The 24,921-nt window shown below is 32.6% G+C and overlaps 1 protein-coding gene and 1 long non-coding RNA gene across 4 annotated transcripts in view; both read left to right on the forward strand.

The window, feature by feature from the left end:
* The window catches only part of LOC108750223, a 31,325-nt gene extending 8,747 nt beyond the window's left edge, over positions 1–22,578 (forward strand). For all 3 annotated transcript variants that reach the window (XM_018489566.1, XM_018489549.1, XM_018489558.1), the window contains 2 exons: positions 10,741–10,971; positions 20,342–22,578. In XM_018489566.1, the coding sequence (XP_018345068.1) occupies positions 10,741–10,971; positions 20,342–22,032 (1,922 nt within the window). In that variant the 3' untranslated portion in view covers positions 22,033–22,578. The remainder of the gene's footprint in view (positions 1–10,740; positions 10,972–20,341) is intronic.
* Positions 22,579–23,162: 584 nt separating this feature from the next.
* On the forward strand, positions 23,163–24,602 carry LOC108750247. The gene is made up of 2 exons (XR_001939420.1): positions 23,163–24,006; positions 24,115–24,602. It is a non-coding gene; the product is annotated as an uncharacterized LOC108750247 (long non-coding RNA).
* The last annotated feature ends 319 nt before the right edge of the window (positions 24,603–24,921 follow it).

Raw genomic sequence — 24,921 nt, forward strand, 5'->3', positions numbered from 1 at the left:
TATATATATATATATAAGTACGAATTTTAGGAAATATGTGAAACTTTAAGTAACGATTGCGCGTGCAAGAAATGATCTCATAACCTTATACTTAATATATATGCATATTAATTCTAGTATACTCATCTTTCCATTTAATTATATGGCCGTTTTTTTTATCATTTTATAGTTATAGTTGTACATACACTTTAATATTTGCAGAATGCACAAGCAAACATTTCTGTCCATATGCGCTCGCAACAGGTGTTTGTATTATTATCTATCTGCCTCATAACTAAGGCAGTCACGTCGCGATTATGAAACTGTTTCATATATTACTGAAATGAATTCTAGTATTACATTTTATTACAATTTTATTGAGCTTCTTGAATACATATATCGCATCTAATATTCGTCATTTGAGTTAAAGGGCGAAGTAAGAAGAATCTCGTAGCCATGATGTAAGAATATATATATTCGTTGCATAATAATGATGAGATTGCTACATTTGAAGCAAAATTTTGATTAGCTGTTTATCTGTCATCTGTTTGATCTGTCTGTAGATCCAACAGATCGTGGAAGAAACTTTATTTACGAAGATAAAAAATTGTCTATGCTAATCTTATACCATTAACGACAAATTCCATTTATAAATATAGAGATTGCAAATTACTTACAACAAATATAAAATATTTATTAAATATACTATATAAACAACAAATTTGACAATTAAAGGGGGATTTTGGTTTAGAAGCTTGATTTTTATGCTATATTTTTTTCTGAAACATTTGTAAGGTCTATTCTGTAAATCAGAGTTTTTTCTACATATCAATACATATTTCAAGTATTTTTTAGAATTTTTTAATTGTAATTTTACAAAAAATAAGCCTTATATAATAGTTTATAGAGATTATGAAAAAAAGTAAGGCGCTACACGGTAACCATGATTGCGGCTGTTCTGCTCGGCTGAAACAAAAAGACTAAAGAAATTCTTAAAGAATATGAGTTTAATCTATGATAAAAAAAAATATTAGAAAGAAAAAAAAGGCATCATTTTAAAAATTATATATATTTTCCGATTTTTCGAATTTTTTTATCTTTAAAGTGCTGTAAAATAAATAAAAATAAACATTTTGATTTTATTGTAGTTTAGAGAACTATGCGCTAAAGATTTGCGCAAAATTTGGGCGCGATTGGTCAAATGGATTTTGAGAAATCATGGTTAAGAAAAGCTGTTTCGAGGAAAACGAGATTAAAGTTTTACTGATGTAGAGATAACACTCGAATAATATTACTTACAGTTAATCTGCTTCCAGGATCGTAAAAGGCTTTCTCCTTCTCGTACAAATTTGCAGTCATCCTGTAAATCCTCTTTCGTCTCTGAACTGCATCCGTTGATCTTTTCCGAAATATATTATACAATGCTTTATTATCTGCTCCGAAAGGCGGAGCACGCTTCTTTCAAAGGCGCTTACATTCCAGGCCTATATCTTTGTAAATTCGAAATAACCTTTATGAATTCGAAAAAATTCTTTTATGTACTTATTCTACAACCCAAATACTTGCGAAAAATACAATAAAAAATCGATTTTTTTTATCGTCAAAACCAGAATGCCCCCTTAAATTTTGCAATCCCTTTGCGTATAGCAAAATTATTTTTCTTCGTGTTGCTTTTTGATTTACTTTCTGATTGGTTAACACTGCGCATCTCAGGAATGAAATATCTTTTTACACACTGAGAGAAAGGATTTTGTTAATTTAAAAGCTACCAGTACCTTAACAAATGATTTGCAGATATATCGTGACAACAAATTATTGTTTTAATTCGTTATGATTGATGCTAGTCTGCTATTTCAACCAATTATTAGTAATAGAAGCAATTAATTTATGTAAAACTTAATTTATTTTTTGATAGAATTTTATTTGCTAATATTGATTTTGCATCGTAAATTGTGTATTATTTGTTACATTAACGAATAATGAGAAATTATTCGCAATAGTAATTGATTGATTCGTTTTTTTTACCAAATCATTACATTTGTCATTCCTTTTTTTGTTGCTATAATAAACTCATTTCTCTAAGGCATCATGCTGGGTAGCATTTCTTGTCGGAATCTACAAACCGGACAAAATCCGGATAAGTTAATTTCTGTGAAAACTGACTAAAATATCGGTGAAAGTGAGATAAATTGAACCAAAAAGAACTCTTTTTTGAAAGGTCTTTATAAATAGCCGAAAAAAGCTATTGTTTTCATTGTTTATTTTTTCTACATAGGACAAATTTTCTACTAGCTAAGCAAAAATATTGAACCAACATGTGTCCGTCAAAGATTTATGGAAACTTTGCAGAATACATACATCACATTTGTGACAATAGAGATTCCAATCTCATTCCTTTTCATGTCATTGGGTCAATAACTCAAAACACAACATCGGATTCTATTTGTTTCTTTTTCCTAGTTCTAGAGTTCTTAATGTATCGTTAAAGAATTAAATTTAAGTGTTTAGAAAAGTTAATTATTTAAAAAGGAAATCGAAGGAACATAAAATATTAAAGAAATTGTTGTATGGATACAAGTGTATCCATAAACTTCCGATCAACGTCTGTTTGTATTTTAGCTTAGCAGGTAAAATTTATCTGCGTTAAGACAATACTGTATCTCCTCTCTCTCTAATGTCGATTCACAAAACCTATTATTTCTCTCACAAGAACATTTGTCAGAACGATTTGGAACACATTCGATTCTTCTTGAAATATGAAAATTTAAGAAATATTTTTCTATATCAATTTGAGATTTAATCTTTTCATGACTAGCGAGACATATATATGTCTTACTAAGAATTTTTTTAGAATATATCTAATCATTTACAATGCATTCTAGTTTCCTTAAAATGTTTATCAATAAAAATTAAAAAAAATTAAATCAGTTATGAAAAGATTAAAGAATGAAACAATCCTTCAAACTTAATAGGGAGGATGAGAGTACTTTTAAAATATTAGATTTTTGAAAAATCTAAATGCACACGTTGTGATTATGTATATAAAAAATCAAAAGTTCTGTTTGAAATTTTTTATGTACAATATTTCACCGTTCGTTGATAATTGGCTTGAGTCAAATATAAACGTCAGCTTAATTTTTAAGGGATTGTTTCGTTCTTTAAATTTTAAATTGGAATTTAATTGGACTGATATAAAAAATACATATCTTATATTATCTTTTTTTGTGTTTAACAACATATTTCAAAGAGAATTGAATCGATTCGGAACAGTTGTGGCAGACCTCTTGTCAGTATTATAAATTAATCTAATTAAATGAGAGAAAGTCTATATTCGATCGAAGCGGATCTTAGTGCTATTTCTCGTATGAATTTATATATATCCTGATTCTGCATATTGCGCGATGAAATCTTTTTAATTCTACCCTGGCCGAAGTATATTTTTCAATAAATTATTTGCAGTTCTTAGAATTTCATTAACACATGACGATTAATAATAATTTTTAATTAATAATGATTTTTATAAAAAGATGCTTATTAGAACATAACAAAAAATGCTTATTGAAACATAACTGAATATTTAAAAAATTATTAACTACTTGTACAATTTAATAAGTGATATTAGTATTCACAGATTTTGCTTACGAATGAGTTTTAAGATCAAACAGATTGGCATGCGATTTGCACACACACACACACACACACACACACACACACACACACACACACACACACACACACACACACACACACACACACACACACACACACACACACACACACACACACACACACACACACACACACACACACACACACACACACACACAGAGAGAGAATCAGAATATATATAAATCACATAAATCACACAACTAAGATCCGCGCTTTGAATCAGACTTTCTCTTATTTAATTAGATTTATCTTCATCGATCTAAATTCATATCATATTGGTTATAAATTAAGATGGAAAGAGAGGATAATTCAATTTTTCGATATTTTGGAAAATGTATCTTTTAGGAAGAATTATATTTATTTTGTCTAACCACTTTCGTCGTTATATACACGCATAGATATATAGTCGTTTTTTCAAACAAACAAGCAAACAAAAAATTTGTTCAATTAGACTATATATAAAATATATAAAAAATTGATAAAATTTAAACTGACATTTTAAGGACTTTATAAGGACACCTGACCATGAAGACTACTCTGAAAAGATTATCCTCGTTTTTTCTACAAAATATTTCTCTAAAATGCTTTTATAATAGAAAAAGGAAAAAGAGAAAGTTTTTTTGCCATTTATGACATAGGGAGACACTTGCTGTGCCTACACTTGTGGTAGCTTTTCACAAATTCGTTCTACGCGCAGAAAATTTCTTTTAGCAGATGTGCCGAATATTTTTTCGAGAGCATAATCCGCCTATTCAATATCTTGTGAGCAATTTATCAGACTTTCATATACGTCTATTTGTCAAAGTCGATCACTCGTGGGATGGATCGCAGGGTGGAAGGAACGCACTCTGATCAGGCGGCATGTTGGCATGCGGATCGCGTGCGACGATACAAATAAACTGCGTACGCGTATACGCGGACGTATCGCGTGCGTACACGTGGATTTGATAGCGCGGCAGCGAGAGAAACGCTCAGGGACATAGTGCAATGGAAGGACCATGTGGGTGGAATGAATAAGCGCACGTATTCCCGTTGTTAAAATTTTGGAGCGCGACCTTGCTTGCCTCCCAGACAAGTCCTCGTTTGTTCATGCGACCTCGAATAATCACACTTTATGATCGCAGGACTGCTTATACGTGCACGTGTACGATACACTTATATTATGATATATTGGTTAACGATTGAGGGGGCGGATTTTCTTTTACGTTTTTTTCTTACTGTTTTCATGTATTATGGAATTATTTGGAATAGATCTTCGATTAGAATTGCTCGATTATTCCTTATTTTTATTGTGTTTTCTAGGAAAAACAGAATAATTTCGATTAGAATGTATTCCAAATAGTTCTATAATACAATACATATTCTGTTTTATTTTCGAAAAAATTGTAAGCACTGAATGTTGTAAATTCGATTTCGAGAGAAAATAATCGAAAAAAAATAGAATTAACATGAAATATAATCTATTACTTAAATGGTTTGAGTTATTGCATACAGAGAAAACTTTCTTTGATTAAAAAAAAAGTTTGAATCAAAGAAATTTTGTGCATTGCTATACGTAATACGTTTAATTTCTATAAAGAAAAGTTTCTTTTAAACATCACTTCTTGAAATCAAGTAATTTTTTATTTTTTTCAAAGGTATTTTCACTTTAATTTAAAAAATCAACAAAAAAGAAACGATTTTTTTAAAGAAATAAAAGTAATGGTAAGAAAAACGGTCTTTAATTTGAACATAATTTTTCTCTGGATGTGATTTTACGATTATTGTTAAGTTCATTATATATTCGAAATAGAAGTAAAAAGAAGTATGAAAAATGAAAATATAAAAAATTAGAAAAATACTTTTTGCTACAGAGATATTTAATTGCTGAGTTACATCGGATAATAATTATCATCACTTGATTCCTATATGCCTACATATATTTTTGTTTTTAATTATCATCGCATTATGAAAAAAATGTCGTTTGTCAAATGAGATAACACATTCTACATTCTACATAATGATACAAAAAAAGATAAGCTAGTATAATTTCATATAATTAAAACTCTCTGAGCTACTAACGCTATGTAATTAAAAGTTTTCAAATTCTGAATTGAGATAATTTCTGATAATATGGCATGTAATAGGGTAGTATTAGATAGCGGCAACTGAATAATCTTTTTAAACTGTTTTCAAAAATGTTTTGCAACTGTTATCGGAGAACGCGAATGGAGCAAAATGACTAATGTACGTATTTTACGCGAAGTTAAGGTGGTTCTTTAGTAAATAGAGTTATCAAAGAGAAATGTCTAATTTTTTTATATAATGAAGTTGAGGTACCGAAATTTCAGAACAGATTTTTAAAGGACATATATTACTTATGCAACTTATACGACTCACTCAATTTTTTTTCAAATGCAAATATTGGCGCAGACTTGTGCTTTATTTGAGAATTTGTTTAACACAATGTTTGTGTATGTAAGTGAAAGTTAAATTATTAGCTCGGCTAACAATTCTGCAGTGTTGACAAATAAAAAAAAACATTTCAAATATATTTCTTAATATTTACGGGCGTATTTGCAAACGTTCTTTCCTACGAACATGTTGACTTTGTAACAGTTGTTGTCCTTGCAACGAGAACATATTTTTTATAAAACGCACTTTGTCTCTGCTGTGAGAGTTATTGGACACATGTGGTTGAGGCATGCGATTTCAAGATGTAAAGATTAAAATTTTGCCAAATGATTGGGGAAATTTTGTCGGTCGCACTTGCAACAAAATATCGCAAGCTGTGGCCCATATGTGCGATTTAGTGTCTCATTATTAAGATGGAAGCAACAAGAAGGAAGGAATGGTGGATAACACGAGATTCGAAATCGAAAGTTGCATTGATTATTTATTTAGATAACAAATTTTTTGGTACTTATCTGGCCGCACTATTTGGACATTATCTACTGATTAAAAGATTCACACATGTGTGTATTCTTTCTATAAAATTATGGAATTTTGTTTTAATAAATTAAATTTTCATAATATAAACTTTAATTTTTAAATTATTCAATAAAAACAATTTAAATTAATGATAAAAATAATTTAATGAATGTACTTAATATCTGTAATCAAAATGACGCGTTGTATTTTAGACGTTTAGGCATAGACATTTTGTGCTATAATGGCTAAAACTATTTGTTTAATTTATCTAGAGTAGAGAGTATAGAAAACTATTGAAAAGAAAACTAGAACTTTTAATAATGAATGAGCTTCTATGAAATGATATGTCAGTCTTATACATACTGGGTATAGTAATGAATATATATAAATAATACATGAAGAAATAAACTGTGAAAATATAAAAATACTTTTGTCTTCGTAAGTAATATAAAATTTCCAGGATTCCATACGATGGAAAATTTCCAGGATTCCGTACGATGAGAAGTTTGCGGGATTTCTGCGATGGAAATTTCCAGAATTCTATGCGATTTTCGTAGACAATTCAGAATGAAATATTTTTCATAATTACACGTACGCGTAATAATTACATTATCCGCAAGAAAATTAAAGAAAAAAGAAAAGAAAAAGATAATTTTTTGACTGCTTATATTTTTGTGTAATTACAAGATTATGAATTGCGTCGCGCGCGTACATTTTTCTTTTATTTAAATAATTAAAATTCTTCTTAAGTTTTCATTAAAGGCGAGAATTTATTCTTAGAACACTTATCCAATGGACATCGCAAAACATGTGGATCATGCAAAACTTTATTATCGCACGCAATCAATAAATTAATGCCACTTCTATTATATACGCCAAATATTACGTTATGCGCGAATTGTCTGATAAATATGCCGATGAAAAAAATATTAAATTTTAAACAAAGTTTTACTACTGTTCTATTTGTGACTTTATATTCTATTACATGAATAGTAATAATATGTATTATTACGAATATTTATTATACGAATATCTATATGTATAATTTCATACAGCTGTGATCGCATATACATATAAAATTTGATGACCGATGATGCATAGCGACATATACTTCTAAAATATTCTAAATAATTTTTCACTTTGTTTCTGCATAATACGATAATATTTCTGCTTAAATACTTTTTATTTATATATTTTTATATTTTGTAAAACGGAAGCAGAAGCCGTGACTATTCTTAATACAAATATAGGTGAAATTAAGACGACTTTATTTATTCATTTGCTTACGCGACATTGTAATTACATACGGTTATTATATTATCGAGACATCAACATGTTATGAAGACAGCAGAAAAAGTTAATAAATGCATAATGATATGTTTGCAGATTTTTTAAAAATTGAAATATAAATATCTAGAATTTTATGCGCATTTGATAATTTTAAGAATTGTATTCAATATTCAAGTATTATGCTAATTAAAATGCGAAAAAAATCATATTTGAAATTTTTCTTTATTGAATTATTCTTACAATAAACATTGATTGCTATTGTACGATATTAAAAAAATTTAATTAATTATGACATAATCAAGAAATGCTTTGAAAATAATTAAACACGGTAAATGTTTACTTTGAGGAATGCTTTTTTGATGATTGACCTTGATGTATATTGTTAAAATTATGATCTGAGTGACTTTTAACAGATTTTTTTTAGCCGTCGCTCGGTATTAAAAGATAACAATCAAATTAACAATCAAAGTTTGTAATTATTTTTCAGCTTTGCATGGAAATTGGATGATTCTAGGCAGGGAGAAGGAGATATGGGGTGAACCGACTAGAGAAGTATGATTTTCTAAGCAAAGAGATCCATCCCATCCCCTTCCATGCGAAGCAAAGTCCATCTCTTCCTTTGCCTAGGGGCGTTACGACTTTTCATGTGATAGGATCTTGCTTCGACAATGGGAAAGGTGAAGGTGGCAAGATCACGCTTTTCACACACATGCGAAAATCAAATTAAGTAAACAGAGAAGGAAGACATCCTTTCTAAATATTGGCAGAAATAAGATGTTATATAAACATTTTTTTTGCTAATAACTTTTTAATGAGTGATAGCTAAAATCTGTTAAAGATTACAACATATATCAAGGTTATCAAAAGAGCATTCCCTAATGTGAACATTTACCTTAAACACTTTATTTCTCACGTTGCATTATATATTTTTTACGATTTTTTAATTACTCGATGATTGGTAATTAGCACAACTCAATCTTGTAATAATGATAAAATAAATAGCAATAATAAAATAAACTTCGTTTTTTTTTTTTAATATTAAGGTCTGTAATTAAGTGCGTTTTATTATTTTATTCATACTTTAACAGTGTCGAAATTCCATCACCAGTCTCTTTTTTCGTCTGTCGATGATGCAGTGGAAGGGTAGCGGCGACAGTGGGGGGATTAAAGAAAAGAAAACTGGATCATTCTGGACTTTTCGTGGGTTGTCCTTTCAGGCCCATTATAGGTTCAGGTCTACTAGGCTTGCGTTTTTCGTCTGTCGATGATGCAGTGGAAGGGTAGCGGCGACAGTGGGGGGGTTAAAGAAAAGAAAACTGGATTATTCTGGACTTTTCGAGGGTTGTCCTTTCAGGCCCATTATAGGTTCAGGCTTATGTTGGACCGCCCATAGATTTACAAAAGAGCAAATCTGGTTCAGTTCTCGAATTTAGTTCCTATCCGAATTTCAAAGCGAATAGAACTATTAGTACGAGCAGTACATTTCGATAGTGTCGAGTATATTACGCGAGTATATTAAACATGGAATACAAGTGTCAGCATGGCATATGCCATTTCTTATATTTTGGAATTCCAAGGGTGCTCGCGACGGACCCGCAGTTTCCGAATTTAAAAATTGAACCATTTTGGTATTGCACCAGAATTCCTGAACATCTCTTCGGACAAAGGGTTCCCGATGTATCTATTGTGCCATATGTACCTGTGGATATGAATGTAGTGAATTATGTCATCAACGCATATAATGCATACAACGCCAATAGCAGTAAATATACTATTTTTTACTATATAAACATTTTTAATTTTGCTCGTGTTTTGTATAAAAATATACCGTCTAAATATAAATTGTTGATTTTATTTAAACTTGTATATTTAAAAAACTACTGCTTAAAAATTTATATAGCACTTTTTTATTAAATTTCTGAGAATTTTTTTGATAATGTTTTAATTCGTGAATTTCAGGACATTCTGTAGAGTGAAAAAGGATATAAACTCTATTCTAAATATTTATTTCAATATTTGAGCAAGTAATGATTAAGTAACATTCAATTATCATAAAATCTAAATTTATTTAAAATATATTTTTTTTTTCAAAATGCGTGCGTGTATTGTGTGTTTGATAGGTGCAGTTGATAGATATTTTTATAACGTCTGTTTATTTCGTTCAATAATTTAGTATTACTGGCTTATACGAATGACTTTATTTTTAGTAAAAATAATTTTTTTTTAATTAAATAAAATAATATTTGTGGCTCTAAGAATAAAACCAATACATAAAATACCTGTGTGAGCTTCCGCCTTTGTTAATGCGTAAATTATTATATATTCGGTAAAATACAAATCGCAATTAGAATGTATTTACTAATTGATACTTACTAATGAAATTAAAAGTCAAATGCCAACTCGTACACGTTTTGACGCTAGATTTAAGTCTTCTTTAATACATAATTAGTGTACAAACTGGAGTACGCGAATTTTTGTACTCAATTTTATTAATCATCTCATTGAAAAGGATTTACCCTGATTTGAAACGTCTGCGGGTTTATATTTTATTTTTAACTTTATTTTATTTTTAACTTTGTTTAGTAAGTATATTCTAATTCCTTATGAATTGTATTTTATCACTAATGAATATTTAATTTACACATCAACAACCACGGAGATTATTACTATATATGAATTTTTTTTTATTGAAATAATTTTTTTCTGCTTATTATTCCAATATGTTTAGATAATATTTTGTTTGCTTTTGCTTTACATGTGTGAAGAGTTCAAATAGACCTTGGAAGTTCCGATGGTAATTCCGACTTCGAATTGCGAGATTCATTCGCTCAGATTCTGAGCTTCAATCTCGTTTGGAATATTAATCGCTTTGTTGCATTTTGTGTGTTATAGCGTATTACAGTAATGAATCCGTTCCAACATCGCACATGTATATATCATCACCACCATCAGTACCAATGCAGCCCCGCGAGGGTAATAAACGCGCGAAAAACAATAAGAAACGTCAAGCCCAGCAAGAACGAGTTCACCCTTGGATGATAGGTACGCTAAAGGGACATACCGGCCTGGTAAACGACATGGACTTTTCCAGCAATGGCAGATATCTCGCGAGTTGTGCCGATGGTATGTACTAAAACAAAAAAAAATTAATAAAAAGAAATATTTACTCTCCTCGCTTGCGTAACTCTAATCGGTGACATAATATACTATACGGAAGGTATTATAAAAAGTTATTTGCGCCGTTTATATGACGTCATTCGAAAACTGATAAGATTTTTTTTTTTGCTTCGAGAGAATTTATCTTACTCTTAGAGTTTACATTAATAATATTAGCTTTTTAAGTATTGAATGCCGATAAATGTCGAATGCTACATTGCTTTTCGATTTAAAAACAGATAATAAAATTTTTTTTTTTTATTACGTGATTTTTTCTAATGCTGATAATAAAAATTTAATTCATTATTTTTGTTATTTATATTATTAATTTGATAATAATAATTGTCTCGCGATTTTATCAAAGAACTTATGTTTTAATTTAATTTTTTAAAGAATTAAATTATTATCAAGTTTAAAAAATTTTTAATATACACTGTAAACAAGTATGTAAAATTACATACATAACACGTGTAAAAATTTTGTGTATACAATTTGTAATGGAAATGTATGTATCTCTAATTATGTAAATTATGTCTTTATATTACATAGAAAATTTTTTTTGCAATAATTTTATATTTGATAGTTTCTATGTAAATTTTTCTAATATTATATAACATAATGATAATGTATTACATATTGCATTTTTGTTCATACATATCAACAGCATAGCTTAAGAACAATTGAACGTAATTCATTGTGTAAATATATACCTTTAATAGCAGGTCCCAAAATTATTTGGTATAATTATTGTAATTTTACATATAATATTTTACAGTGTTTAGAAGATCATAATTATGGACAAGTGCTACCATAAGAGTTACGTTATAACAGGAGAAAACTTTTTTCTATTTTTAATACATTTCGATCTGTTAATATAATGATCCACACGACGCGAAGACACAATAAATTACGCAACTAAACATTTAAACTTGCAAATTGGATAATGTATTTTTATACGTTATGTCGCGCGGGAATTATTCGTGCATATTGTGTCTCGTATGTAGATAACTATATAGTTCGTATGTAGATACTAGCGGCATAGTATCACCTTTCTCTTTCTTTCTTTCTTAGCTGATTTTCCATTTTGCAAGCCGCATTTCCCATCTTCCCGCACTTTAGAATCGGTAAAGTCTAAACTTCGTGTACATGTCATTCGTATAAAAAAAACTTTTTTGCAAAGTAGCTCAACCATTTCTTTTTGTTTGTGAACAAATAGTCCGTTGGAGAGCGCTGTGCATCTTTAATTAATCCTGATGTCTTGTAAGAGATTAAACATGAACATTTTATCTACGTGAACTGACAATTGTTAGTCTGGGCAATATAAATAGCCGAAATATATTTTGCAATAAATTATGAAGTCTCGAGTTAGATACCATGCCGCTAAATAGGTAAATAGGAAAACAATCCCGCAAATATCGTAAATAACATATTGTGGAGAAAGTATAATTAAAATGCTCAGATATCAGATTGATTAGGCATTATTCGATAAGAATGTTAGTCCCATTAGATCGCGATAGATGGATTTCATCTGGCACATCAGGGAGAAAATAGATTATTACGTTTTCATTGGGTCATCGATATTTGATGCAAAATGCAGTGTGCAAAATTTCATTATCTTTATAATATACTTTGTAATTTTCTATCTTCTAAAGCGTTCAACTTTGATAAGATAAGGAACAAGGCGCACACAAAATCTGCATAATCCCATTCGCGACTTGCGAGCTTTGTTTTGCTCTTTGATAATTCTAAATTGATTTTTTCTAAATTAACCGTTGGAACTTTCTGCCCGATTTTCGCGTCGACCATGCTCTTCTTGCCGCTCAACAGTTTTGTGCATAAATATGATATATAGTAAGCTGTGCATAAATATGTAGCGTGCGACCGGTGTGACCCTTAGCAGTCGTACTGAATAAATTTCAATGATTTGATAGAAATTGATCTCATATACATGGACCGCCTCTTAAAGACAGAATATCATACCTCTTAATCATATACATTAATCATGCGCCTTAATTATACGACATTGTCGTCTGACAGTTGCCAAAGCATGAAAGGAAAAGAGGTGACAGTAAGTATGATGTCTAACACGAAAATCAGATCAAAAGTTGTATTTAATGCCGACCATTGTTCTGAATAATTTAAATACTTTAGCTAATAATAAATGTTGAGGACACGCGAATAAATTGGGATTTCGTTTTAGAGATAAAATTTATTTAACCTTTAAGTAGTGGGATGTTCAGATTATCCCAAACAAATTTTATCTTTATAGTTATAATTTTTAATAATGTGTACAAAGTTAAATTTACATTATTTTATTATATTCTTATGAGACAGAGAAATATAAAAATAATAAATTTTAAGACTTCTGAACGATACTTTTTAATTTTCCGTTTTCAGAATACAAGATTTTTAAAATAACTTTATGTGGGGTGCTGTTGCTACCTAACGTACTTGAAGGTTAATAGGTTGACGCAAAATCTGATCTGATTGCGTAAAAGTAAAAAGAATGAAATAATATTTGAATGCATGTTTATTACACATTTCTCGTTTATGTCATCGTTTCAGTGAATAAAATGCGAATAACGTATCGTATGGCAAATATAAATTAATTAAATGAAGATAATCGGTTTCAATAAGTCAGGCATAATCCAGTGTGAATATTAACGTGACTACTAGATAAAATTACTTTGCATAAGAAAATATCATGATCATGTGGGCGTGGAATATTTGTGCCGTTATTATAAGAGTAAAGAGTCTAGAAAAATTGGGAGATTAGCTTTCAGGAAGATAATTTATTCCTAAGCAATTGCAGCAATGTTTTTATTAATGAAAATTATGGAACAATAAAACTTTTTATAAATTGTTATTTATGCGAATACATTTTTACAATATTTCTTAATTTAGGAGAGTGTCGTTTAATATACCTAAGTATTGTTTAATGTACCTAAATCGTATCTCATACATTTTTTCTTATTATTGAACATATACGACAATTATTAATAATAAAAATACATAAAAATTTCTAAATTATCTCATTTTGCGTACATTAAAAAAAATCGAATACATTGATGCAATTTTTAATAATTAATTTATATAGTTGATAATAATGTAACAATGCATTTTATTCTGTAGTTTTATGATTTATCGTAGAATATATTTATTTTATGTACACATTATAAGTATTATAAAGTTTAGATCAATATTTTAATACAATTTATCATGTTACCTAAATACCATCTGCACCGGTTTGGTTACGATTTGACAATTCATATTTATTTATTTATCATATATTTATTTATCATTATATATTATTTATTATTTTATGACTATATAATTAGTTATATACTTATAAAATAAATGTATCTGATAGATAAACATCTTAAATATTAATTGTCAAACCGTGTCACTAATTATATTATTTTGTATCGGATATTTTTTGTTATCATTATTAATATTATACATAAACCATTTCAATCATATTTTTTATTGTTTTTATTCGCAAATATACTATTTTTAAACGAGGTATGTTTGAGAATTTACGATTTAGGAGACTGATTATTTAAATCGTACCTTTTACACTATATCATAAAAAGGCCTGACAAATTAATTATTTATATAAAAATAATAGGTGTTAAATATTAAATAATAGGTATATTAAGCATTTAGCAATTTCTAATATTAACTTGCTTGCAAATTAATATCTAACGAGAAATATTATGACATAAAATATAGTACGATTTTTCAATTTCTCCGTATACGGTATTTATTAGCTATCTCTTAAAGTAAGTATGTAATACATATTTATTAATTCTATTACATACAATTTTACATTAATTATTTCCTTGCGATATGAAATTCTAACGGGATATCTCGATTATATTCTCTGGGATTATCCAGTTCTTCGACTCGTCGCTAAATACATCAATAGATACGCTCTAAATATACACGGAGCTAGATAACATCAAGTTACACAAATAAATTAGTTACGTCAATAAATAATAATATAATAATCATACCGCATAATAAATCAACTTCTTAATCGAGTAATCAACAGCCATTAAATTGTAGATACCTACAAATTCTAACGGCTTGCCGTTAATTTATCTCGTAAGCACCGATCACAAGTCTCCCATTAGTCAGACCCCAATTTAAGCTCTTGAATATAGTTTGTCGGTCGGCGCGTCATTCATTTCATAATTCTGCTCGATGGAAATTATCGCGGGAATCCACGGATTCTCGTGGCTGTAACTTAGTCACGCTTCACCGGAAAGTAGTACCAGGTTTCCTCGAACGGACAAAAGAGAGAAAGAAGAGGCATGATTTTATTAAATGACGCACACAACGGTACATATTGAAACATCGCCGTCATACCGGCATTCCGTTACTTGAGCAACAAACGATTCCCTCTTATGTCCGCATCTTCCCTTCTACGTACGTTCTCGTCTGTCTCTGTCTCTTCTTCCGTTGCTTTCGCGCGGGCCGGTTCCCGGTTGGCTCTTCCCTGTTTGGGCGCACAGTTGGCTCGAATTCAATTATCGATATCCCGCTTCTGCGATGCCGGCGAAACTTTCGACGTGTTTCGGTGTTACTCTCATTAACAAGTCGCAATTTGCGTTTATTCTTTACCGGCACGTGGCTAAATTCGATTTCGCATGATTCGAATGACGTCTCCGAAGAGATACCTGCGATGGAAGCTTACGAGTCGAAATCTTGAATTTTTTAACAATTTTGCGGAAAAGTCAAGTAAGTAAAAATATACTAATAGCGAGAATAGAAAGAAGCTGAATTAACATGCAGGATGTATTTATTGGAGCTCATTAACCATATCGCTGCATTTCTAAATAATTCAAATGCGACTAGCAACGTTGCGTCCAACTATGGTTTCCTGGAAAACTCGATAGTCTGGATGTATTTTTAACGAAATCCCGAAAGATTGTTAAAAAATTTTAGGTTCAAATATCTTCTATTAGGTTGATGCGAAAGATGTTTATTATATTTGTTAAATAAAGTTGGAAGCATAATTTTAATATATTTTAATTAAGAGACTTAAAAAGCAAAACTGTCGTGCCACACAGGCTTCATTTTTACTCTTCATGCTCTTTTTTACTCATCTAGATAAAAGATTTTACTTTTTTCAAATTTCGGTTTTTTAAATTTATTTTGTTCTAATTTTACTTGGTATGAATTTTGATGGAAAAACCAGATCTCTAGCATCAACTTAATATCTTTATTATTTTCTCCGCGAGGAACGCATCTTGGACGCTCACGTGGATGTTCGAAAAGTAGTTAAAAGATAATTTTTACATTTGGTAAAAGCTATAAAATAATATAATACAAATATAATCAAGCTATATATGTATATAATACGTGTATAAATAAAATTAAAAATTAATAATAACATAATATAAATAAAATTGAAATTAAAACTTAAAAAAAACAACAAAATTATCATATAGGTTTCACTTCATGCTTTTTTTCTTATTCATCTAGACAGAAATTTAACATTTATTTTCAATTTTCTAATTTCTTTTTCCTAACTAATTCTATTTGATATAAATCTTGATGGAAAAAAAAACACAGATTTTTAGCATCAACTTAATATCTATTACTTTCTCCGCGAGGAACGTATCGCTTTTTGTGCAGTCACGTAGATGTTAATAAAATAATTTGAAGGTAAATTTTTATATTTAGTAAAAGCTGTAGAAATAATATATAATTTTCATATAATTCTCAGGATGCATTAAATATCCTATTATTTTAAATATTATTGGTCGTGCTATTTTTTTATGGGTAAATATCTGGCATTTGCGAATAGGGGCACTTACGTCGTACACGCGTCTTGTTTCGCGAGATGTTTCTCCTTCGGCCACTATACTTACGGACGACCGTAATGCGTTCTCGCTATTTTTATCTCGACGAGCGCCCGAACGCGCGAACGTCGCGCAAATTTATCGCGAGGACGTGACCGAGGCGGCTGACCGGCAAAAAGTAATACACACTGTGTTCTTTTTTTTTTTCCGTTGTTAACACAATTAGCGAAAGTCGCATGTAAACGCTTCGTTGAGTTTACTTTTACATTTTACCGCCGTTATTTTTATATCTCGAAAGACAGCTTAATTGTCTCTCTCGTGTGAGATGGATTGGTTCTCTCTTCTCTCCCGGTTAACAATCAGAGCGCGAAGTGACATTAACGAAAATCATGATGGCGATAGAATGAAATAATCGCATCGAATTAGATGTACGTTCGAAGTGAGGTGATTGTCGAGAGGAGTTTATAGAAGATCATTTCCTTCGTAAAGAAAGTTGACTCTCATTTGCGATAAAATATGGAGTGATTATAAAATGCTTGTACAGCTTTAAATTTTTTATTAACATCTGTTCTCTCTATACATGATAATATTAATCTGTAAAAAGAGTAAATAAATTTAGTAAATAAATTTATTTTAATTTTATATTCATTTATTCTTTGGATGCTATTTCTCAATCTATTGACGTTATTAGATGGAGATAAATGAAGACTTGAAGTATTTTTAAAACCTTTAAATACGCTTTGCAGTTGATTTATAATAATATTTTAAATTACATTTATCTTTATCCGCAAAACCGTCTAAAAAGCGATATTTTATTAAAATGTGTTCTTATAAGAAGAAATCTAATTGGCTGAAATTTCGTGATCGCGATTTCTGTTAAATTATAGTGAGATTAGTAGATTTTAACTCTGGAATGCTACTGTAGGGAATTTTCTTCTAAATGCAAATGTTTAATACAGATTTTATTAATTATATTTTGATAGCTTAAAATAACATTTAATAAGGTTGTTTAAAGTTTATTTTCTTTTACATGAAAATAATGTTAGTTCAATTATTCTACATTTTGCAATTTATAAAGTAGAATAAAAATTGTAAAATAAATTTCTAATTATGAGGAATGAATCCTCATCTAGAGTATCAGTGTGTAAGAAAAATATGAGTGACATTATAGGGGATTAATGTATACTAAACTCCACTAAATCACCATTTTAATTTTCTTTCCACAGATTAATTTTATTATATAGAATAAAAAAAAACCAATTACGACAGTTTAAAACTGCACAAGAATTTTATAAACGCCTTTTAATTTCACACAATCAGTGTAAAATTATATTCGTCTGAAATTGTATTTTTCTGAGGGGATTCTTATCAGAGCAGAAATTTCAAAATTGCTTTAGGATAAAACAATACGAAATGAATTGATTACTCATCGCTTCGGGCACCTATTGAAGCATATATAAACGCAGCTGTCGTTATTCGAGCGAGTGCTCTCTCGAAGAAAAAAGACCAATCCCCCTCACATGCGGGTATTTGTTCTCGAACGCGCCTCCTATGCGTGTGTGTCGCGGATCATTCTTTTCCGCACGGAAGCTGGTACATAAATTTTGGATCCCCGCCGACGCGGTAATCCCCTCCGCTCGGGCGGAAATCTCGTGACGCGTTTGCACAAGATAACGCGGGTGCGAATAAAAACGCGCCGCCGTGAAGACGTACGCGGCGTTCTCGTCTTCCCGAAATTATTCACGAACACATATCATCGCGAAAGCAACAGTCGTCCGGATGTTTTCCCCTCGTTATGATCTCAGTACGAGTCGCTGCATCTAAGAATTGAGTGGCACAAAGTCACGAATGCCGCTGAACGACATACTCAACAACACACGGAAGTACGGCTGGCACGGATTACGTATGTGACGTTTCTTTTTTTTCTTTCCTTTCCTCTAATTTTCGGTGTTTTTCAGTAACGCAGATGACGTAGTGTAACACACGCACATACATAAAGAACCATTACATTACTGCGAGTGTAAAAGTGGACTTCAGTACATGTATGATTAGTTTTTTTTCTCATAAAAACAACACGCTATGTTGCATACGAATGTACGTTTAAACGTACAAGGCATTTCGTACAAAGTATTTAAACGAGTAGCGTGACATCATTTTTCTACGCAAAACGAGTTAAATAGCACACATATACTGAAGTCATTTTGAACACACGTGGACATTTGCAGTGATCCTTGTTGTTTACCAATGTTGAACAAAGACGAAATACTGTGTTAGATTGTGGCGTTCCGCAAAATGCATAAGGCGCATGTGATGTATTATTTTAACTTGTTGTTTACCGAATGTTACGCGAGGCTAACATGATCATCATGCGCATTATGCGCTTTACGGAACTAGAAGTATGTGTTGTGTCTTGCTGAGAAACACCTTTCATCTGACTTCACCTGGCCCTACACTCGTCCTATCTTTACCTTGCATATCTGTATCGAGCGTTCGTCTGTATTGGAGTATTCTACTAGCGTACTATCGCATTTGTTTCCGCGACCTTAAACAACACAAGTCCAACAGGTGTGTGCTGTCGATGTCTGAAGATGCATTAATCCTTGAATTCCTGTCTTTTGTTCTCAATATTTCTTAGAATTGCACAAGTATTTCTGCATTTATCAAAAACAATTCTATTGTTTTTTTCCTAGCTCGTGCTCTTTTTCGTCTTTATGCTATAACATACGTTCCGTTTTGTTTTGTTTTCATCCGACTGTCGCTATTGGCTCAAGTGAGAGTGATTTAACCGATTCTAAAGGATTTTTTATGAACGCGCTTTCGCTTTTATCGCGCAACATTTTTCGGATAATTGCATATCCGATGTCTGCCTGTTTTCTGTCTATACACCCACGTACAAAACGTGGCGAACGAAATTATGTCAACATTTTATCGTTCCTGTCGGTGTAGTCAGAAGCCGAAAAAAACAAGATGTTTTTTGGGTCAAGAACACACGCAACGCGGCCGTCCGCAGCACGTTTACCAAAAATTCACGGTCTTCTTCGTACATAAGCGAAAGCACCTTCGTCACGATTTTAACGACAATGAAAGTATACGTGTCGTGCGGATTATCGTAAAATTGGCACGTGAATAAATTTCTCTTATCTGTCTTATCGTCTCGTCTTAAAAGGAATGAAACGGTATCTCGTTTAAACGCGATCTATCGATTTCAATCTCTATCAGAATCAATCTTGCAGGAGTTCGTTGAATTATAAGACACCCGCTTTGCTTATCTTTTCGCATTGTGTATCAACCATTCGTACTGTACCGAATATTAACAGAGATTTCTTCATTAATTAGTATAATTAAAGAAAGAAAGAAAGAAAGAAAGAAAGAAAGAGAAAGATAGAAAGATCAGATCTGCATGCGTGTGTGTGTGTGTGTGTGTGTGTGTGTGTGTGTGTGTGTGTGTGTGTTTTGTGTGTAGACATCTTTAGCAATGTAGACTGCGGAGTAATTTACGTATATTTGTTTGTCCCTATGAAATAAAGATGAGAGCTTGCGAGAGACGAGAAAGCATGTCCAATCTTCCGGGCATACGTATAAGAAAAAAGAGTTCAAGAAGAAGACATCTTCGTCACTGCAGACGGACTGCAGAGAATCGCAAAGCTTCACACGCCGTGAAGATAAAGAAACAGGAAAAGCGTCCAGGAGCAGGACTCGGGGATCTTCACTGTTTTCTTTCCAACATATCGGTAAAGCGTCGGAGGAGCCTTCATCGCTCGAGGTGTTTACCAGCGACACATCCAGCAACGATGACATCCCGGACGAGAGCCAGCGGCAGATGATGTTCCTGAACGATATGCCTACCTGCCTGGCTTCCACGATCAACAAATATATATTGTCACCGAAGGAATTGTTTGAACATGGCTATCCCATCGTGTCGAATCTCTTTCCGGGTTACGCGATGATAAACAACGTATCATATCCATCAGGCCCCAAGATTGAGAGTGACAGCGGCCAATACAGCAATTCCAGCTCGTCCGACAATTCCGAGCAGGAGAGCTCGTCCGATAACGAGAAGAACTTCGATAAAGAAAACAGTTTCGATAAGCAGAAGAATCGAGACGAGAAAAACTGCTCCGAGAACAAGAAAGGGGGATGTAACAGTGAAAGCAGCTCGGATAGTGAGAGAAGTATTTCGGATGACAAGAAGAGCTCCGAAAACGAAAAGAGCTGCGATAGTGGGAGCCATTCCGACAGGGAGACTAGTCCGGGCAATCAGAGCTCCGAACACAGGAAGAGCTGCGACAGAGATGGCAGTTTGGACGTCAAGAAGAGCACCCAAGACGAGGATTGTTCTACCGACAAGAGACTGGAAGAAACGGGCTGCGAAAACGAGAATAATTCAGCCAATAGAAAGGGCCGAGAGGAGAAGAAAGGATCAGGCGCAAGCGGCAATACAGGATTGTTGGAGAGAACATGCGCAAGATGCTACAAGGTATTCTATGCCAATCAGAACGGCGAGTACCTGAACGCGGAACGTTGCGTCTATCACTGTGGCAAGATGTACAACCGCATGACCAACGACAGCTGGTATTGGACGTGCTGCAACCAGGCCAGATTCTCGCGCGGTTGTGCTGAATGGAAGACGCATGTATGGACTGGTCTGGTCCCTGGGATCAATGGGCCCTTCGCGGGATATGTGCACACCATGCCGTCTCCAATGTTCCTACACGATAACAACTACGGCATCTACGCGATGGATTGTGAGATGTGCTTCACGCTGCAGGGTCTGGAACTCGCCAGAGTGAGTCTCGTCGACTTGTACGGCCAGGTCGTGTACGACACGCTCGTCAAGCCGAGCGCCGAGATCATCGACTTCAACACGAAGTTCAGCGGGATCACGGAAGATGACATGTCCAACGTCACCAAGACTCTTCCGGAGGTGCAGAACGACCTGCTCAATTTCATCCACGCCGAGACGATTCTAATGGGCCACGGTCTCGGGAACGACCTCAAAGCGCTGCGCCTGATCCACATGAACGTCGTCGACACCAGTGTGATGTTCCCGCACTACCTCGGCTTGCCATATCGTAACGGTCTCAAGACTCTGGCGCGGAAAGTGCTCAACCGGAAAATACAGGAAGAGACACACGATTCCATCGAGGATGCCCGGGTCGTTATGGATTTAGTGTTGCGAAAGGCCCAATACGAGTGGCAGCAGTCTCTTGTTTGGTAGATAAAATCTTAGATTAAATCGCCATCTCGAGAAAAAAAGACTCATCTACGTGAACAAGAACTATACGATAGTCTTGGCAGTAGTTCGCGGTGAGATAATGTCGCGACAGGAAGCGCGTGTTATTGAACTAACTTGTAAATATAAATCAGGAAGAACCGCGTTTTTTTTTTTCCTAGTGTTCGTTTCCAGGGGTGAAATCTGTGATATTACACATATAGTGCAATGCGTTCCTCACGTGCGTTCCTGCGTCCTCACGTTCGCCTCTGATGATAAGGGACGCGATTGTACTCACATATTATACGCACACAATACATAACACAAACGTAACATATAGCGCGTAAAATAATTGACAATCACGGAGAAATTTATAACAGACTACGCGCAGTCGAACATTTATCAGAGACTTTAAATCTATTTATTATTTTTCATACTCTTTATATTTTTCATACTACTCTACTATGTACTACTCTATATACTGTCACTAAATACTGCACTTTTTACTTGACTGCTATCGATCTGCTATCGATATTACTTTAAAACTTTATCTCGAACTAATTTTACTTTTTAACTGAACGATGATCGATTACTGATTGAACTCTTTACATTTCAAACATTAATTATTCTACTATTCTTTTCTTTTGAATTTTATTTTTCTCCGATGTGCATTTTTATATATATTCGTATGTGTTTTGTATTGTATATACGTAATTTTCATAAGCGTTTTATATATACTTTGTACATATATTATATATTGCATTATGGAGCGCAATTTTGTACTCGCAAAAATATGTATATTCGTGAAAATCTACGTATTTAACATGGATACGTATGTCTTTATTATTCGATATAACGTATCACTTTACCATCCTTTATCATGCACACTCCATCTTACCAATCATATTTCATTCAGTATCATCTTTTTTTCGCGAAGAGGACGAGCGGCGTCATTGATGCTGGTAAGTGCCTCTCCGATGGTCCATATTTAAATTCCACCGTGGATTTTTCTTGAACGAATGCTGAGTACTATCCGTTAAAACGTGACTCGTTAACTGAAAAGAATATAAAGAAAATGCTCAACTCACGGATTTCGTAACTTAATTAATTTCAATTGATTTGTTGATTAATTTTATTCTCCGATTAAAATTGTCCTTATTGCGTTTAATTGCACTGTTAAAAATTTATTAAAACTCATTGAAAGTTAATGAGAAGCGTAGTATTTCTCTTTACAAAAATGATATTCTTTCACGTGTGCGCGCATATTCGTGCGGTCGAATGGATTTCGATCAAATTGCATTCTTGTGCAAATAGACGCAGAAAGATACACGGAATTATATTATTACTGATATCCTGAGTGTTATCAGCCGCAAGGTTTTTTTTCTTTTTGTGCATAGTGCTATCAAGTGCGATGTTTCAGCAAACGAAGTTTGCGAGCCACATATTGTTACGCATATCGGCCACGTGTATGATACATACGCTTTGTTTTTTATCAGTTTTCGACGAATACACGACGAGTCGTCATAACGATTGAGCGTATAATAATAGATATATATATATATATATACGTATGTGAATAATATTCTCACGAGAGAGACTGCCAGCGCTTTTATATATCGACAATCTTCTTCATATATCGACTATCTCCATCGCTCGCAATCATACCGTTAAATAATCATGTAACGGCCGAATTGTCTGTTGCGAACGAATGTAATATTTAAATGTAAATATCGCGCTTAAGTAATATGGAGACACAACGGATTTTGTAACGATAGTATTATCTTGTACAATATGTATTTATATATATTTTTCTATCCTCGCGTACCGTAATTTTATAACCCGTAATTTTATAAGTAGCATCTGCGATGAGTAAAATTTCTTTCGGCGTTTCGTTCTTTTTAAATTTTAACGTGAAAATCGACTGTAAGGCGAGTTTTGCGATACTTTAAAACTAACGGTGGAGAAAACAGCGACTGGGAAGTCACAAGTTACACGGTGTGACACAATGAGTCATTATATCCTTGTTGTTTGTCAATGTTAAACAAAGATGACATGATCACTGTGTCGCACCGTGTCGCTTGTTGGAAGGCAACACAGTAAGTTTTACTCATCGCCATCAGTCTTTTAAAGCTTGATGGACAATTAGCGACGTGGTTGAATAATGAAAAGTAAAGTAAGAAAGTACGAGGCGCACTCGCGCCAGCTGATTATGATCTCACTACAGATTCCGTAGAATCGTCTTATCACACAGGTCACGGTTCGATTCACGCTTAAGAATCATTTTATCTTTATTAATATTTGTCGAATGTTAAACAAAGACAAATGATGCTCATAAACGTTGTGAGTATGAATCGAATCGCGATCACACTAACGCGGCACGCGCGTTATGATTTTACCAGTAATCCTGATATAGCCGCAATACTACAGTTTAATCCTGAAAGTCACAAGATTGTCAACTTGGTGAGGATCATAGAAGGGAGTTCATTGGACACTCAACCTGGTTGAGTGAAATCTGATAATCTCAAATTTCAACCTTTGTTTCTTCCACTGATATACATAAGCTGTTAAAATAGATCATCTTAAGACTTTCTCAAAACAACGAAAAGAGCGTCTCGCATTTTTGTTTACAGAAGGAGTGTCCAACGAACACCCTTTTCAGGATAAAGACGTTGTCGTACAGCTTTGAACGTAAATATATGTTGATTATGAAATATATGTAGCATTGTTTCTGTGTGCTTTTATTTGGAATATCTTTCCCCTCGCTCCCAATAAATACCTCGGCTTAGAAACTGCCTTTCGGCGATAAGATAATATTGTTGTCTAAATTAGGAATCGGCAAATCTTTTCTGTATAAACGACTAGATTATAATATCTATTAAAATAAACATCTTGATT

This window comes from Trachymyrmex septentrionalis, unplaced genomic scaffold (assembly GCF_001594115.1).
Source record: "Trachymyrmex septentrionalis isolate Tsep2-gDNA-1 unplaced genomic scaffold, Tsep1.0 scaffold11, whole genome shotgun sequence".
NCBI lineage: Eukaryota > Metazoa > Arthropoda > Insecta > Hymenoptera > Formicidae > Trachymyrmex > Trachymyrmex septentrionalis.